The sequence below is a fragment of the Hyaena hyaena genome, unplaced genomic scaffold (genome assembly GCF_003009895.1).
Source record: "Hyaena hyaena isolate Hyena2069 unplaced genomic scaffold, ASM300989v1 scaffold_514, whole genome shotgun sequence".
NCBI classification, from domain to species: Eukaryota; Metazoa; Chordata; class Mammalia; order Carnivora; family Hyaenidae; genus Hyaena; species Hyaena hyaena.
The window spans coordinates 1,247,339-1,263,025 of record NW_024081146.1 but is presented as its reverse complement, the minus strand read 5'-3'; the positions used below and the strand labels follow the sequence as shown (position 1 = coordinate 1,263,025).

The 15,687-nt window shown below is 60.7% G+C and overlaps 1 protein-coding gene across 9 annotated transcripts in view; it reads left to right on the top strand.

Moving 5' to 3' along the window:
- Positions 1 to 487: 487 nt before the first annotated feature.
- The window catches only part of ELN (elastin), a 30,865-nt gene continuing 15,665 nt past the window's right edge, over positions 488 to 15,687 (top strand). For 6 of the 9 annotated variants that reach the window (XM_039255197.1, XM_039255199.1, XM_039255194.1 and 3 more), the window contains exons 1-14: positions 488 to 595; positions 6,488 to 6,538; positions 7,600 to 7,629; positions 8,157 to 8,189; positions 10,160 to 10,189; positions 11,571 to 11,606; positions 12,094 to 12,186; positions 12,376 to 12,432; positions 12,521 to 12,595; positions 13,273 to 13,320; positions 14,263 to 14,334; positions 14,643 to 14,672; positions 15,065 to 15,136; positions 15,633 to 15,674. In XM_039255197.1, the coding sequence (XP_039111128.1) occupies positions 514 to 595; positions 6,488 to 6,538; positions 7,600 to 7,629; positions 8,157 to 8,189; positions 10,160 to 10,189; positions 11,571 to 11,606; positions 12,094 to 12,186; positions 12,376 to 12,432; positions 12,521 to 12,595; positions 13,273 to 13,320; positions 14,263 to 14,334; positions 14,643 to 14,672; positions 15,065 to 15,136; positions 15,633 to 15,674 (751 nt within the window). In that variant the 5' untranslated portion in view covers positions 488 to 513. The remainder of the gene's footprint in view (positions 596 to 6,487; positions 6,539 to 7,599; positions 7,630 to 8,156; positions 8,190 to 10,159; positions 10,190 to 11,570; positions 11,607 to 12,093; positions 12,187 to 12,375; positions 12,433 to 12,520; positions 12,596 to 13,272; positions 13,321 to 14,262; positions 14,335 to 14,642; positions 14,673 to 15,064; positions 15,137 to 15,632; positions 15,675 to 15,687) is intronic. The other 3 variants (XM_039255196.1, XM_039255198.1, XM_039255200.1) reach the window with 3 other exon arrangements.

The following is a 15,687-nucleotide window of genomic DNA, read 5'->3' as shown; positions in this document are numbered from 1 at the left end:
CTGTGTCCCCACGCTGGGCCCGGGGCCCAGCCGGAGGGGCGGGGGCCTGGCCACTCGGGCCTTGGCTGGGGCCGGATTTTTGGCTGGGCTGCGGGGCCCTCCCTCCCGCTTCCTCTCCCGAGGGCTGTCCTGGCAGAGGCCCCCCTCGCACTTTCTGGCGGGAACGGGGCCAGCAGTGAGAGCACAGCTACAGAGGGAAAGCAGGAGAGAGATGGAGGAACTCGTGTGTGTGTGTGTGTGTGTGTGTGTGAGTGTGTGTGTGTGCGCGCGCGAGTGTGTTTTAAGGAAAAAAGCCCACAGTCCAGTCCAGTCAGACCCAGCCTGGGAGGCTTGTGAGCCGGGCCTTTCGTAATTGCCCCCCTCCCCGCGGCCCCCTCCCCCAGGCCTCCCCCTTCTCCCGCCCTCCCGCCCGCCCTCTCTCCCTCCCTCCTTCCCTCTCAGCCGCCGAGGCAGCAATTACGCTTTGGGGATAAAACGAGGCGCAGAGAGCGGACCGGGGCATTTCTCCCCGAGATGGCGGGTCTGAGGACTGCAGCCCTGCGGCCCGGAGTTCTTCTGCTCCTGCTGTCCATCTTCCACCCCTCGCAGCCTGGAGGTAGGCCTCACCCTGCCCCCGGGGTTCGCCGGCAGCCCGAGGGCCTCCCGGCCAGGTGGCTGGACTGGCAGACCAGAGGGCGCCCTTCACCCTGCCATCCTCCACGGGTCCCAGGCAGGAGCCCCTCAGCCACTGGATCCTCAGAACACCCCCCCCCCGGGGAGCCAGCCAGTGCAGAGGAGGGACCTGTCACACAGACACCCCAAGACTCAGGATGGTCCCGACCGTGTCCAGGTTCTGTGGCCCCAACAGGGCTGAGGACCCCCACTCTGTCTTGGGAGCTCCCCCCAGTGCGGGGAGGGGGGTCTGGAGCACGTTGGGGAAGGGCTGGTGGGGTGCCAGTGGGTCGCTGGGCACTGGTGGTTTGCACACCTGTGAACCCAGTGGGAGTGCGCACACGCCCCAGGGGGCAGGGGATCTGGGCCAGAGGCCAGCTTAGCCGCAGTGAACTATGTGACCTCAACAGGTTCCTTGGCCCCGGGGAAGCCAGGGACATCTGAGCATGTGTGTGTGAGTGTGTGTGCGTGTAAACCGGTGTGTTCCGTGCATTGGTATGTGAGCATGTATGTATATGCCCAAATGTGTCATCAAACAGTGGAGGAGAAATCTCTGTTCACAGGTTCATCCCTGAGCAGGTGTGTGTGTGTATGTGTGTGCGCGCACGCACGTGTGTGTGTTGAGGCAGGGGTTGGAGGATATGCGAAAGTGCCTGTTAGCATGTGCAAAAGTCCCACCCGCCAGGCATGTACATGTGGGAAACATGGTCTCCAGGTGTGGATGGTCCCTGTGCATGTGACTCGGTGCGAGGGGTTAGTACGGAACGCAAATGGGGATCAGGGAAGCTGGGGAAGGTATTCAACTCCTGGCAGAGGGAGACTGGCAAGGGCACAGGCTAGAGTGGACCTCGGGGCAGTCCTGGGCCACCTGGTGTGCTCTCTGTCACGGGCCACACCTCGAAGGACCTCGGGAGTCAGCCTCTGGGGACCCCTGAAGGAGCTCCTGGCCACAGGAAGAGGGGGGTGCAGACACTGGAGCCATTTGGTGGGGTGGCCTTGGTGGGGTCAGCTCTCCGTGGGAATCCTCCTCACGTTAGGAACTGGACCCTCAGTGGGGGCCCGCGTGGAGGGCGCAGGATGGAGCGGGACCAGGCGGGAGGGCTGGAGTAAGGGGCTGGGGCTGCAGCACCTGTTTCTGGAAGACTGACCAGCAGGGCAGGACCACACAGAGCAAAGGCTTCCTGCACAGAGGTCAGCTCCCCACCCGGAATGGGGGGCAGGCAGGGGAGAAGGGTAGGGGGAACGTGCGTAGCATCAGTTGGGCCCCACAGGGGGAGTGAGACAATCCCAGAGGACCAGCCACCCCAGAACCCAAGAGCAGCAGCTCTGGGGCCCCCCAAGCCCCCTCCCTGCTCCCGCAGATGTGACCCCTGAACACCTGTCTCCTCCTATAGCATGGCACTTGATCCCCTCAAACACCCTGAGAGCTGAGCATATTATCCTCTTTTACAAATAGGGAAATGGAGGCTCAGACAGCCAAAGGCAGTCCCAGGGGGTTGACACCAGCGAGTTCTCTGCCAAAGGATGAGGGGTGGGGGCAGGGCACCGGGCAGCACTTGGGAAGGCGTGCACCAAGGGCTGAGTCCCCTAGAGTGGGCCCACCTTAGAGCAGGTGCCCGCAGTGACACCCAACGTTTAACAGCCCTCATTCTTTTCTCGTGCGTGTAAGTCTCAGCTCTGTCCCGGCTGGTAGAGCAACTGGGTCCCAGGATGGGGCACGTGAATCCGCACCATCCATTGGAGGTTTTGCCCAGGGACTGCCCAGGTCGGGGTGTGGAAAGGGCCACACACGTCTACATACACAGAGCCTCCCGCCTGGCTCTCCTGGGGACCCCGCCTTCCCCTGCCCTCCATCAAGAGGATATCACCCCCACGAGTTCCCCAGCCCCCAAAGAAACATATTGCCAGTGGCGGGGGCTCCCCAGGAAAACCGATGCAAGGGTGATCTAGACTCATTCAGGGTGGGTCCAAAGTAGCTCTGAGGACCAGCTGCCCCAAACCCCTATGCCATTTGTAAACCGAGAGAGAGAGGGAGAGAGAGAAATTAAATCAAACAGAATTCTGTCTCCCAGGACCCAGAAATATTATCAGCCTTTTCTTTTTTCTGATTTCAGAACTAAGCATGATTTAGATCGGGGATTGTCAACCCCTGAATGCATGTTGGAGTTAACCGGGGAACTTTAAACAATTCAGGTGCCAGGGTCCCACCCAAGCATTCCTGCTTTCTTTGGTCTGAGGAGGGGACTGGCAGTGGAGGTTTGGTAAAAATCTGCCCAGGTAACTCCGATGAGCCTCCAGGGCCGGGACCTCCGGCTGAGCGGCTAATCCTGCTTCTCCGCCTTTGCTGGGGCCGGGCAGGAGGGCAGACGTGCCCAGGGGAGGGACAGCACAGAGTCACACACTAAAGGACAGATTGTTTTTGAAAAGCCCTTGGCAGGCTTTCTCCATACAAACAAAAAACAGCTTCGTGCGGTCTTATCTGCTCTCCTGCCAGCCCCCCGGACTTGGGCTTGGCAAAGCCCCTTGCCAAGGCCTGCTGGCCCTGATGCTCTCTCCCGAACAGCCTTCTCCACATCTTTGAACCTGAAGCCCGGGGCCCAGGCAGAAGGCCCTGCGTGTGACTGGGGTCAGCTGTGGGTCCTGGGCCAGGCGCCTCATCTCACTGGCTCTTGATTTCCCTGGCTGTAAAATGAGGAAAAACATGCCTGCTCTATTTATCTCCTAGGCACAGCGGGAGGGGCCAGCCATGAAACATCTGCAAAGCTCAAATAAGGGGACTGTGGGAATGCCGATTTCTGAAACGATGTTATCTGCTTATTCAGAATGCGCTTCTTTGGGCTGACTGACTCCTAATTGGTGCCCATTTGTCAGGTTTCACTCTTCCACTTGCTCCCACATTCTGTCTCCTGGGCATAGCCTGTGTGAGTGATGGAGAAAGCAGCTAAGACAGGGGGGCGGGGTGGCCTGGAAGAGTCCCCGGAAATCCAGGAAGGCTTCAGAGCAGAAGTGACATTTAAGTTAGACCTTGAAAGAGAGGCCAGTGTCTGAAGGGCTGACTGGATGAGAGATGGGCTTGGGTCCACGGGGCCCCGAGAGGCAGAAGTGGAGAGATGGAGGGGCAAATTCTATCTCAGCAGAAAGACCCCTCCGCAGATAGGGCTGACGGGGTCCGGAGGGGGTGATTTTCCCGTCCCCGGAGGCGTGTGAGCAGAAGCACAGGGGGATGTTTGCGGAAGGAGTTTCCGCCCTGGCCAAGAAGACTGTTGTGATCTCAGCGAGTCTAGGATCCGGATTCTATGATGCAGGAGACAAGTTCCACCCCGGGCTAGCCCGCGAAATGAGCCAAACCCACATAAAACAAGGCAGTGTGTGCTCCCAGCCAGCTGCTTTGGGCCAGCTGAGCAGTGAGAGCCACAGGCCCAGAGAAGGCAGGAAGGGAAGAATTTGAGCTCAGTCTTGGAGGAAGGGCAGGACTCGGGGCGCAGGGAGGCATCCTGGCAGGAGGAGCCCCTCCCGCCGAGGAGGCAAGAAGGAGAACGACCAGCTGGAGCACGAAATGAGGCCACTGCCTGTTTGAAGGCCCTTGACTGACTCCTGTCGTCGTCTGTTCCCACCTCCCCTGCGCTTGTCGAGAGGGGGCAGGGCAGGGATCCTTCACACCCCCCTAAACCTTCTCCATTTCCTCAGCTCAAAATGCCGGTCCAAATCTCTAGCTCCCCCTCCAGGCCTTCGTGGTCCAGGCACAGAGTTTGACAGTTGCTGCTGGGATCTGAATCATGGGGGTGGAGGAGGGGGGATGACCTGGGGGGTGGTCAGGAGGGCTGCAGGGAGAGAGGAAGCAGAGGATGTGGGGGGAGCAGATCCTGGGCAGAGGAAGTAGGGGTTCAGCCGGGACCGAGGTAGGTAGCCCCCCAGGCTGGCTGGGGACAGAACAGGCTGGACGGAGACCCACAAGCAACATCCTCCCCTCAACCTAATCCACTCCTGGTTTATTGAATCCCTACTGTATACCTGGCCCCAGGCACTATCCTGTGCAGCAAAGCATAGACTAAGGGTGACCAGCTTTTCCTTTTTTCTTTTTTTTTTTGCAATTACTCTATGCCAGAGCCAGGGGCAGACACGTCTCTTACTTGAACCATCTGACATTTGACAATTTGCAATAGTCTTGCAAGGCAGAGGTTATCAGTCCCACATTTCCTTAAAGGAAACTTGGGCTCAGAGGGGTTAAGCGACTTGTCCAGGGTCACACAGATGGGAAGAAGTGGCACAGCCAGGGGCCAGATGGGTCTGTCCTGAGCCTCCCCGCCCCCCTCCGCCTCAGTGTTCTGCCTGACTCCCCCCCCCCTCCCCCTGCTGCTCCTGCAGTCTGCCATGGAGAGCAAAGAGGTGGGGAGAGGGCACTGTCAGGGAGGGAGAGAGAGGGAGAGAAAGGGGAGGAGGGGGAGAGCCAAGGCACAGAAAGACCTGGAACGCCACTGGGAAAGGCACAGAAGAGACAGTGCTGGAGGCAGGAGCCAAGGGAGGCATCAAAGGCCCAAAGCAGGCTGTGTGCGTGCTTGGCAGCTGGTGACGGGCCGAAGGACTCATTCCCAGCAGGCCCGGCCTCCTGGGGCCACCACTACGTGTCCCTGAGGCTCTGACCAGACTGCTTTGCACGTTCCAGGTCTGGATTGCAGGCCGTGGGGGGCTGCAGGCCCTGAGTATGCGGGGGTGGGGGGTGGAGGGGGGAAAGGGGTGTGGCTCGGGGCTTTGGCACCGGGTGACCGCGACAGCCTGGCATTCCCCACCCTGCTGGGCTGGTGCTGAGGCTGACGGGGCCGTGGGGCCAGCAAGCCCAGCGAGCATTGTCTTCAGACCACGGAGGCCAGACTTCTGCTGTGAGGCCTCTGGACTCGCTGCAGTGCTGCCCGATGCGGTCCCCCGACCCCACCCCTGCCCCTTTCAGCAGGGTGGTGCCGGGGCCCCCCCAGCCGGGCCATGGGCCAGGCAGCTCATGAGGCTGGGGCCACTCTGGTGGTGGAGTCAGGGCCTGGTCTGCACCAGGATCGTCTGTTGCCATGACCACGCTCGGGCCGGTCTGGGGCCCAGCGCCACAGCGTTCCCCAGCGAGGGCTTCGCGGGTCCGTGGGGAGTGAACTCGTGATCTTGGCCGGGCAGACAGCCCCTGGCCTGGCTGGTGAATTAACTTTTCCTTAGGAAACTATTCACTTTGCTCATTCATGGTGTCCCCCTCTGGGCCCCCGGCACCTCCTAAGACAGCCCCGTGTTAGACGGCCAGAGCCCCACCCCATCATTGCTGCCCAGTGGCTGAGGACGCTGACCTCACGCCATCCTATCAGTGTGGGAATGGCCGCATTTTTGCTGGCAGCAGCCACATTTCCTTACTGCTCTCTGCCGTAGCCCAGACTGCCCTCCCACAGCTCTGGCCCCTGCTCAAGCCACTCAGGGCTGGAGAGAGTTGGGCGCCCAGCAAAAAGTGGGCAGCCCCAGCCCCGTGCCAGGGGGGACAGAGAGAAGACGCAGGTAACACAGTGCAGACCACCATGCTCGTAGAAGAGGCCTGGCTCCATCTCTTTCTGGCTGTGTGTCCCTGGGCACGCCTCTTAACCTCTCTGAGCCTGATTTCACATCTGTTCAAGTGACGATCCTAATCTCTGCCCTTCCAACCCCTCGGGGCCATTCTGAGAAGCATGAATGAGAAAATGTAAACATACATGGCTTGGCCCACATATCTTGCTTTGTAGACGTGCAATAGCATCGTTACCGTCTGCGCTATTATTGTTACCGTGCTTTTATTCGTTCTGGCTGATGGAGGATTCTACCTGCTTACTTCCAGGGGTCCCAGGGGCTGTTCCTGGTGGAGTTCCCGGAGGCGTCTATTACCCAGGTAACGTACATAAAACTTGCACGCACCCAGGGAAGGCAGATCCTGAGTTGTTCGTAAGAGATGCACGGGGCGAAAACGTGGAAGGGGAGGCATTGGCACGCCTACCAAAGGGGACCCACGAGCCACTCCTACTTAAAAAAAAGCAGTCCACGTGACACTTTTACAAGTACTCAGAGCATCAGTTTTCTGAAAGATGAAAGACGATGCTTACAAGTCTGTAGGAAAGTGGGTGCCTTCATGCAACCCTGCCTTTTGACCCTTTAACCCAGCTCTTGGGAATCTATGCAAAGGAAACAACTGAAAAGTAGAGAAAGAGAGAGATCCCAGCCAAGGTTCATTGGAGAGTTATCTGCAAGATGTGAAACAACAAGCCCACCTGACTGGAGGGTGTGATTAAGTAAACTCTGAAATAACACCCGGCTTCTAAAAAGTATGAGTGCGCTACCTGCGCAACCGTGCGGCGAAGTGTTCTTCAAGTGCAAACAATAGAAAAGCAGCATTGGATACTGGGAACACCCCCAAAAGATAATGGGCAGAATGTGTTGCAGCTCTGGCATGGGGGTGGGGGGTGGGGGGAGGTTCTTTTAATTTGGAAAAAAGGCATGATGCTTTAAAGTAGATTGAAAAATCGAAAGTAATGCTTTCAATACTGAAAAAGTATTTGAGAGGCACTTCCAGGGAGGTACACAACTGGAGGTGCAGGAAGAGAGGTGTGCAGAGAGAGTGGAAACTCAGTGCCCTTCCCTCACGCCTTGCCCTCTTCCATCCGGCTGTTCCAGGGTTACATTCTTTTATAATAAACTGGAGATCTAGTGAGAAAAAAAAAAAAAACATTTTAGTGTTCAGAACTGATGTGAAGGTGAGGGCAGCCACTGACACCCCCAGACACAAGCAGGCACTGGCTGTTGGCCCAACAGGGAACTGAGGCTCACAGAGCTCAAGGCTAGCCCAAGGTCATGCGGCTACACAGCCAGGTACTTGACTGTAGGTCAGTGGGCAGCTTTTTGGCAGTGACATTGATGGTTCTGTCTGTCTGTATGTCTCTCTCTCTTTCAACATAGGTGCTGGTCTCGGAGGTCTGGGAGGAGGAGGTGAGCTCAGAAACCAAACCTGGTTCTCACTGATGGGGTCTGACCTTGACTCTGGCCCACCCAGGTCCCCAGGCGCCAGAACCCCAGAAGGCCTAGGCATCAAGGGCTCCCTCAGTTTAAGGACTGAGCGTCCAGTGTGGGGGGAGATACTTGTCTTAGAGCCGGAAGCCACCTGCCTCCTGAGCCCCTCCCCTGGCCTCTTTTCCTGGTGGCCCCTGCCCTCTTTCCAGATTCTTTTGATCTTCCATAACACCCCTGCAAGGCCTGCCCAGTGGGTATCATCTGTCCCTTCTGGGGCTGAGAAACTGAGTCTAAGGGAGGGTAAACCATAAATCAGGTGGGCTTCCCACCCGCACATCCAGGCACCAGGCTCCCAGCAGCTCCCTGCCCAGAGGGAGGGGGGAACCATCCCCGGATGGCCCTTCTAGAGCCTGGGGAGTGGGAAGCCCCAACGCCCCAGGGAGATAAATAGCAGATAAAGGGTGGCCTGGGGACTCTCTATTCACTACCTTCTCTTCCCTCTGCAGCTCTGGGGCCTGGAGGCAAGCCACCCAAGCCAGGTAAGACCTGAGGCCTCAGGGCAATGAGAGGGGGCCGGGGAGCAGGGGAGGGGAGGACCCACAGAGTGGTGAACGTAGAGGCAGGAGGAGGGAGGGAGGGGGTGGGCAGCGCCAGCTCCCCAGGTATAAGCAGGCTGGGCCAGGGCCCCGGGCTTCTGAGAAGGAGTGTCTGGCATCTACCCTGCAAATGCCTGCATGCGAGCCGCCCGGAGAGTGCCCTAGGCATGGGGCCTCAGAAACAGCCCAGGGGCAAAGGCAGGGACTGAGGTTCCAGTGGCCACCCAGTCTGTGAATGTCACTCCGGTGCTCAGACACAGACAGTGGGCTCCAGACTCTGTCTGGATGGTCCCCTGACCCCGGCTAAGCTTTCCCTAACCCCAGGCCAAGCCCTGAGACCTCTCTGAGCTCCATGACAGCTGGAGGCCTTCCCTCACCACAGGCTGAACCCTGACCCAAGACCGAGGCCTGGACTTAACCCCAGACTGAACCCCGACCCTGAGTCCCAGATGAGCTCCCCTCCTGACCAGGCCCCTTCCAGCTGTGTCTAGAGCTTGGACGTTTACAGGAAGATCTGGTTAGATCTGTCCAGGCCTTGCCCATGGGGCTCGGACCTGCCACTGAGGTCCACCATGGGTTCAAACAACACCCCCCCAGGGAAGGGGGAGGGAGGGTCCCTCCGGGAAACCCTGGTGGACAAGGAGCAGGTGGAGGAAGTGGCGTCTCGGTCCAGATTTATGGCCCCGTCGGCATGAGATTCTCCACATGTGGCCTTGGCACCCCAGCTCCGCGTCTCCCTGCCTCTGAAGCCGGAGGCTGGAGGACAGCGTGGATGTCCAAGGCTCTTACGAAATCCCAATGGTCGATGATCCAAGTGCAAATGAATCTACGGGGCCCAGATCCCTCTTGCCTGCAAGCCCATCAGAGTTGTGAAATTCCAGGGCCCGGCTGGGAGAGAGAGAGAGAGAGGGAGAGAGAGAGGCAGGACAGCAGGGAGTCCTGGGCAAGGGGGGTCTGCGAGGCTTAGCCTGTCTTCCGGTGGGGGGGGGCGGTGACCCTCACAGGGTCTTCGGTGGCAGAGGAGGCCAAGGCATGGGAGCAGCACTTGGCTCAGCCGGGAAAACCCAAGCATTGGGGCTCCCAACGGCAAAGCTAGAGGGGTGTGGGGGATGGGCTGACCGCACTGTCGGCGGGGCACCCGAGGCAGGACCAGAGGGAAGACAGAGTCCCTCAATGGATGGGCGCTGGAGCAAGGCGTGGACCAGTTAAAAAGACTTAGTGGGGACCCTGAAAGAACTCTCCAGCTCAGGACGAAGGAGTAAGACCTAAAGGGAAGTCAGGAGACCTCCCTCCCTCTGACGGGAAGGGGTGGGGTTCCACGGCCTCCCTGAGGTCATCCTTGGGCCCCAGCACTCTGGGCACATGGTGCCCCCCCACCCTGGAACAGCTCCGCCATCCAGGCCGCGGGGACGTCCGGACCTGCCCAGGCAGGATGGAACGGGCACAGGCGGCATGTGTCGTGCTTGAGAACAATTAATCCCTTGACAAGCACAGGGTGGGTGGCCTAGAAGCTGCTCCACGTGGGCCTCAGGGGGCTGGCCCTGCCTGGACTCTCGGTGGGGGCCCGGGGCAGCTGGGAGCCTGTACCGCCCACACCCCCAGCACCAGCTGGAGGCCAGTCACCCACCCCCGGGGGGACAGGAAGGAGCTGAGGGACACCCACCGGCTGCCCTGGCTGGTTGCGCATGCTAGGCACTTTCTGCTCACCAGCCTGCTGGCCCCAGGAAGGTCGGGGACACACCGACCATTCTAGAGCCTTCGAGGGGTGAAATGACTTGCCTCCTTACACACAGAGTAGGTGGGTCCAGCAGGGTTGGAGTCGGAGCTCTTGGACTTGGAAGAGAGCGTTGGGCCTGCCGGGCCCCGTTGGCTCCCAGCAAGGGTCAACTCCTCACCACTTTCCCCCCTTCTAGGGGCTGGACTCCTGGGGGCGTTCGGACCAGGTGAGTCTACAGGAAGGAGGGCCAGCAGGGGTGGGGCTGGTCATACTGGAGGTGGCCCTGGGATCAGGCAGCTGGCAGGGGAGCCTGGGAAAAGGGCAGGTGGCTGCAGAGAGGTTGCTGGGGCCCCACCACCACCAGCCCCAGCTCCTTCTCACTTCCTGTTGGGTCCCCATCTTCTCTTCCCAGCCCTTCTGGGGTCAGGAAAAGCCCAAGCATGTTCCCTGCCCTCTTGGAGCTCAGGAAATGGACCCGGCTTGAGAGAAGCCCAGGACAGAGCTGGGGAAGGGCAGGGCCTGGCTTCCTGGGAAGTGAACCCAGCACACCCCAGGCCCGGCCTGACCCACACCACACCTGCACGGAAGGGAGAGGGGCCGCGGTTAGAGCCCCACCTTACAGAGGGCCCGGCTGCATTTCAGGCACGGTCATGGTCAGCTCACACAAGGAGGAGATGGTGGGGGAAGGAGGTGGAGAGACCACACCCAGTGAAAGCCAGGTCGACCCTCCAGGGCTCAGCAGCCCCCCACATCTGGGGTCTGTCCCCGGAGGAGGCTGCCCCTGGGCTCAGGACCCTGACAGCCAGGACTGGAGCTTACAGGAAAGATTCTCACAGAATTGGAAACAAACCTGGCACGCTTGTGAACTCCAACCTGATTGCCCATCGGTCCTGGCCAAAGCCATGGAATGTCTCCTGGAGGGAGAAGGAGCAATTGGGCCCAGATGTGAGAAGGAGAGAGCCAAAGGGACCCATTTGGCTTCTCATAAACATTTTAGCATCCGTCTACAAGCAAGGAGGCTCCTGGACTGCAGGGCAGGGTGGACAGACAGATATACAGAGACAGAAGAGATTCCAGATACAGGGCAGGAAGAGTGGGCGGAGCCAGGGGACACCCTGCAAGGAAAGCAGTACAGGCCTGGGGTGGGGGCTGATGGTCAGAACAGAGCAGGGCCTGGCCGGGGGTGGGGGTGGGTGTCCTGCTGGCAGACTGCTCAGCTCCAGCCCTCACAAAAAGCCCTGCTGGGTGCCCCTTTATCCGGCTGGCCTTTTAGGGGAAGCAAGGCATAGCTTAGGGGTGTTACATGGGGTTAGTACAATTGTGCCTATGTGGCACATAATAGCTGGTCATTAAATGAATGGTGGCTGCTATTTTATCAGGATCCGTCCTTAAGTCCCAACTGCTTGCTCCTTGCCGTGGGGGACCTGCCAGAAGCCCTGCTTTGGGTCCAGCTTGGGGACCAAACACCCTACACTGACCACGGCACTGCCTGCCTGGTTCCTGACCACCCTCCCCATGAGACCTTTCCCGCCCCCCGGGCCCTGGGAATGATGCCCGCACACCAGCCTCTCTTCTCCTCACCTCACTCTGTCTCGTTCTCCCTGCAGGTGTTGGTGGGCTTGCAGGTGCTGGCCCCGGGGCAGGTGAGTGTTGGCATCCAGGCAACATGCGCATTTGGGGGCCAGAGCCGAGCCCAGGGCATCTGTTTGGCGTGGAGGGCCACTGGGGGGCAGGGACACAGGCCAGGCCTGTCCTGGGTGCTGGCATGAGGGTGAGGGTGAGCCCATCTGTGCTGAGTGCCTGTCCAGGGCTCAGCTGGGGGCTGGGCGAGAGCAGGACAGAAGCCGGGCCAATGGAGCCCAGAGGAGTTGTTCAACTCAGAGGGGCTCCAGGAAGACTTTCTGGAGGAGGGGAGGATGGAATTTTGACCCCAAGAGACACCCATAGTTTTGCAAAGCTGAGCAGGACAGCCTGGCATATGTTACTCTCCAATGCCGAATCTGGTCCTGGTCCGGGGGTCACTGCTTGGCATCAAAGTCCCACGGAGAGCAGAAAAACCGCCCCAAATGTGCCTCCCAGGAGAGACAGGGCCTGGTGGGTTGGGGCCTCACGCGGTCCTCTCCTCCACAGGGCTGGGGACCTTTCCTGCAGGCACCTACCCAGGGGCTCTGGTGCCCGGCGGAGTGGCAGATGCTGCTGCGGCCTACAAAGCTGCCAAGGCTGGTGAGTGTCACTCCTGGGGACATGCCTTAAGCCCTCTGGCCTCCGGGCTCACAACTTTGCAAAGCACCTTTCCTGGGAGGCAGGCAGGAGGGCCAAATTCTCATCTCCGCTCCACTGGGAGCCCAGGGCCCTCCTGCGCCCCACTAGTCCTTGAATGACTTCTTGCCCCTCCCTGTCCTGGCTCTGTAGGTGCCGGGCTTGGCGTCGGCGGGGTAGGCGGCGTCGGCGGCTTAGGAGTGTCTACAGGTATGGTGGTGACACCTGAGCTGGCCAGGTGAAGGCTGCAGGCCTGGGGGTGGGGGAGCCCACTCTGACACGGCCCACCCTACACCAGGTGCAGTGGTGCCTCAGCCCGGAGCCGGAGTTGGAGTCGGAGTCGGAGCCGGAGGGAAGCCTGGGAAAGTGCCCGGTCAGTGAGCCGTCCCCGGGGCTGGGGGGCAGAGGGCGGGGAGGACAGAGGCCCCCGCCTGCACACCACACAGGGAGGGTGGGCCCGGCCGCAACAGGTGAGGAAGCCAGCTAGGCCCGTGTCCGGTGCTCCGTCCCAAACATGGTAGACAGGCCCCAGTCTGCCTTGTGGGCCCTTCTTCCAGCTCCTGGAGCAGAAACAGACCTCGAGACAGGAATTCGGGAGACAGATGGGGTGCTCGGGCTCAGGATGGACCGTCAGCTCAGAAGGGCCCGTCACGGCAGAGTGGGGCTGAGCCGGAGGCACGCGGGCTCGCCATCTGGTGCTCATTCCTCTGCCCCAGGCCCTTGAGGAAGTGACTTCAGGTTGCACAAAAGGCTGCCTGGGTCCACACAGCAGGGAGGGAACATCTGGAAGCTATTAGCCCAGAGGTGGGCTGAGCCAGCCACGTAAACAGGCTCCAGGAGACAAGATAAATCCACACACAAAAGGGTTTGCCGATGATTTCCGAAACTCATGGGAGAGCTGCGGCCATGGCACATGTGTCCCTGGCTATGCCCTCGGGGCCCTGGGGAACTGGTATGGGGGCCCCGGAGCTGCCCCTGAGAGCAGGACCCAGGAGGGGTTCCCGCAGCCAGGCTGCTGCTCTCGGCTCAAACCGTCTCTTCTGGCCGCAGGTGTGGGTCTGCCAGGTGTCTACCCAGGCGGAGTGCTCCCAGGCACAGGTGAGGGCAAGAAGAAGAAGGGGACCCTAGAGCAAGGAGAGCAGCCTCTGGCAGCCCCCCGGGTGGCCCGTCACCTCCCCCCAAGCCAGGGCCACCAGCTGGGCCCTGACCAGCACTGTCTCCCTAAGCATCACAGCTCAGGCCTGGCCGTCTTTCCCCACAAAGTCTAGTTGGCTTCACACTCCCTACCCCGGCCCCAAGCCCTGACCCTCGGCCCAAACCCAGTCCCTCGTCACAGCCCAAGAAGGGCCCCCCGAGGACACACCAAGTCCCAGTGTGGCCAGCTGTTTCCCAAAAGCCGTGAGTCACTGGGGGGCCCGCCCAGCAAATCCGCCCGGCCGGAGACCCCTCAGAGCTGCCCTCTCGCCCTCCTTTCCCTGCCAGGGCCTGACCACCCCACCCAGCATGTGACCTCCTGAATTCCCCCAAAAGCCCAGATCCGGCCTGCTCAGAGGGATTTGCTGACAGAGTGGCCCTCCCCTGTCCCTCCGGCTGAGGCGGCCCAGGCAGTGGAGACGGGAGGGGTGGAAGCGCCAGATGCTGGCAGACAGCGCGTCCCCGGCCACAGCAGACAGCCGCTTCGTGTGCGGTGGGGCCGCACCTCAAGGGAGAGCCCCCAGGGCCTCAGGCTTCCTGCTTCGAGCAGGGTTTAACTGTCTGCCTTCTCTGGGGACCGTGCACTGGTTGGCTGCAAGTTAACCCCAACTTAGAGAGAAGGCCAGCTGAGGCACAGGCCCAAGTGGCTAGGAAATGGGGTGCAAACTCAGGTCTCCTGACCTTGGGTCAGACAGGGAAGGAGAGTCACCACCACACATCCCCCTGCCGCCATGCGTCGCTGACAGTCAGTACAGAAGGTCAGCTGTGTGACCTGAGGGTGGTGTGGGTGTCTGCAAGGCCTGCCTTCCCACCCTCACTGCCAGCTCCCCCCCTTTGCCCCCTCAGGAGCTCGGTTCCCGGGTGTGGGGGTGCTCCCCGGGGTTCCCACCGGAACAGGAGTCAAGGCCAAGGCCCCAGGTATGTGGCCAACTGGCTGAGAGCCCCTGGCAGGAACCTCCCCCTCCCCCCTCAGGCCCCTCTGGCCCCCGGTGGGGGTGGGGAGGGGTAACCCTGGGCTCAGGGCCCTCTGGTTGGGCACTTCCTGGGCTCCAGTCCTGGTGCAGCCGGCCAAGATGGGCAGTAGCCCTCTCAGACCACCCCCCACCGCGTGTGTGAGGGCAGAACTGGCCAGCTCTGGTGGGCCCGCCCCTCAGTGCCTCCTGGCCGTTATCAGTCCCCATGGTGGCAGGGCCGCAGTGACGGCTCCTTGTCATTGGTCATTGCAGGTGGAGGCGGAGCTTTTGCTGGAATCCCAGGTGAGGCCAAGCTGGGTGTCCCCAGGTGGGTGGGCAGGCCAGCAGAGTAGCCAGCCAGGCAGGGAGGGGCGGGGCCACCCAGAATCCCCAGGAGGCCTGTCCAGTCTCCCTCCTGCCTACACTGCCCTGGGCCTGGGACCGGCTGCAGCACCGCACGCTGCTTCCCTGACCCCAGTGCAGCAGCCAGATGAGCCCAGAAAGCCCACCAGTCTGTGCCAAATGCTGTGAGAGCTACAAAGTCCTGCAGCTTTCAGGAGGAGGTGACCCAGCACTGAGCTGACCACTGATCAGCCTCTCGGACCGAACAGAAAGTCAAGTGTGAGGCTGAGGGCTGGAGCAGGGCTGCTGGCCCACCCTGTGGGGACCCGAGTCCACTCTCCTTGTCCCCACAGGAGTTGGGCCCTTTGGGGGCCAGCAGCCTGGAGTCCCACTGGGGTACCCCATCAAGGCTCCCAAGCTGCCAGGTAAGTCAGAAGGAGGATTTAAGAGGTGCCACGCACCAGGCCTCACTGCCATGCACACATATGTTCACACACGTGCACATGCAGGCACATGTGCAGAGGCCCATAGCCCGGATGGGCAAACAGTCTGTGTTGATGGTAAGAGACACCCTTCGATGGAAAGGCCCCTCCGATGTCAACCCCCACCCCCGCAGTTGGCTCAGACCATGAGATGTTTCCTGTTGGGAGGGTCATCAGGAAGATTCAAAGGCCATGGCAGGCCCTGGATTTGCAGGGGGAGGGGTGTTCCATCAGCCCTTGGAGGAAGGGTCACTCTCCCCCCTCCACCGAGGGTGTCTGCTCCCCCGAGAGCCCCTGTGAGCAGCTGGGGACCTTTGGTGCGCATAGGGAGGTCTCAGGCCTCAGTACCTGTGGGGGTAGGTCTGTCTATGCAGGCAGTGGGGGCCCCAACAGAGGGCTGCCATGGAGCAGCCCCTGAGCACCCCAACCCTCTCTTCAGGTGGCTACGGACTACCTTACACCACTGGGAAACTGCCCTATGGTGAGTAAGACCC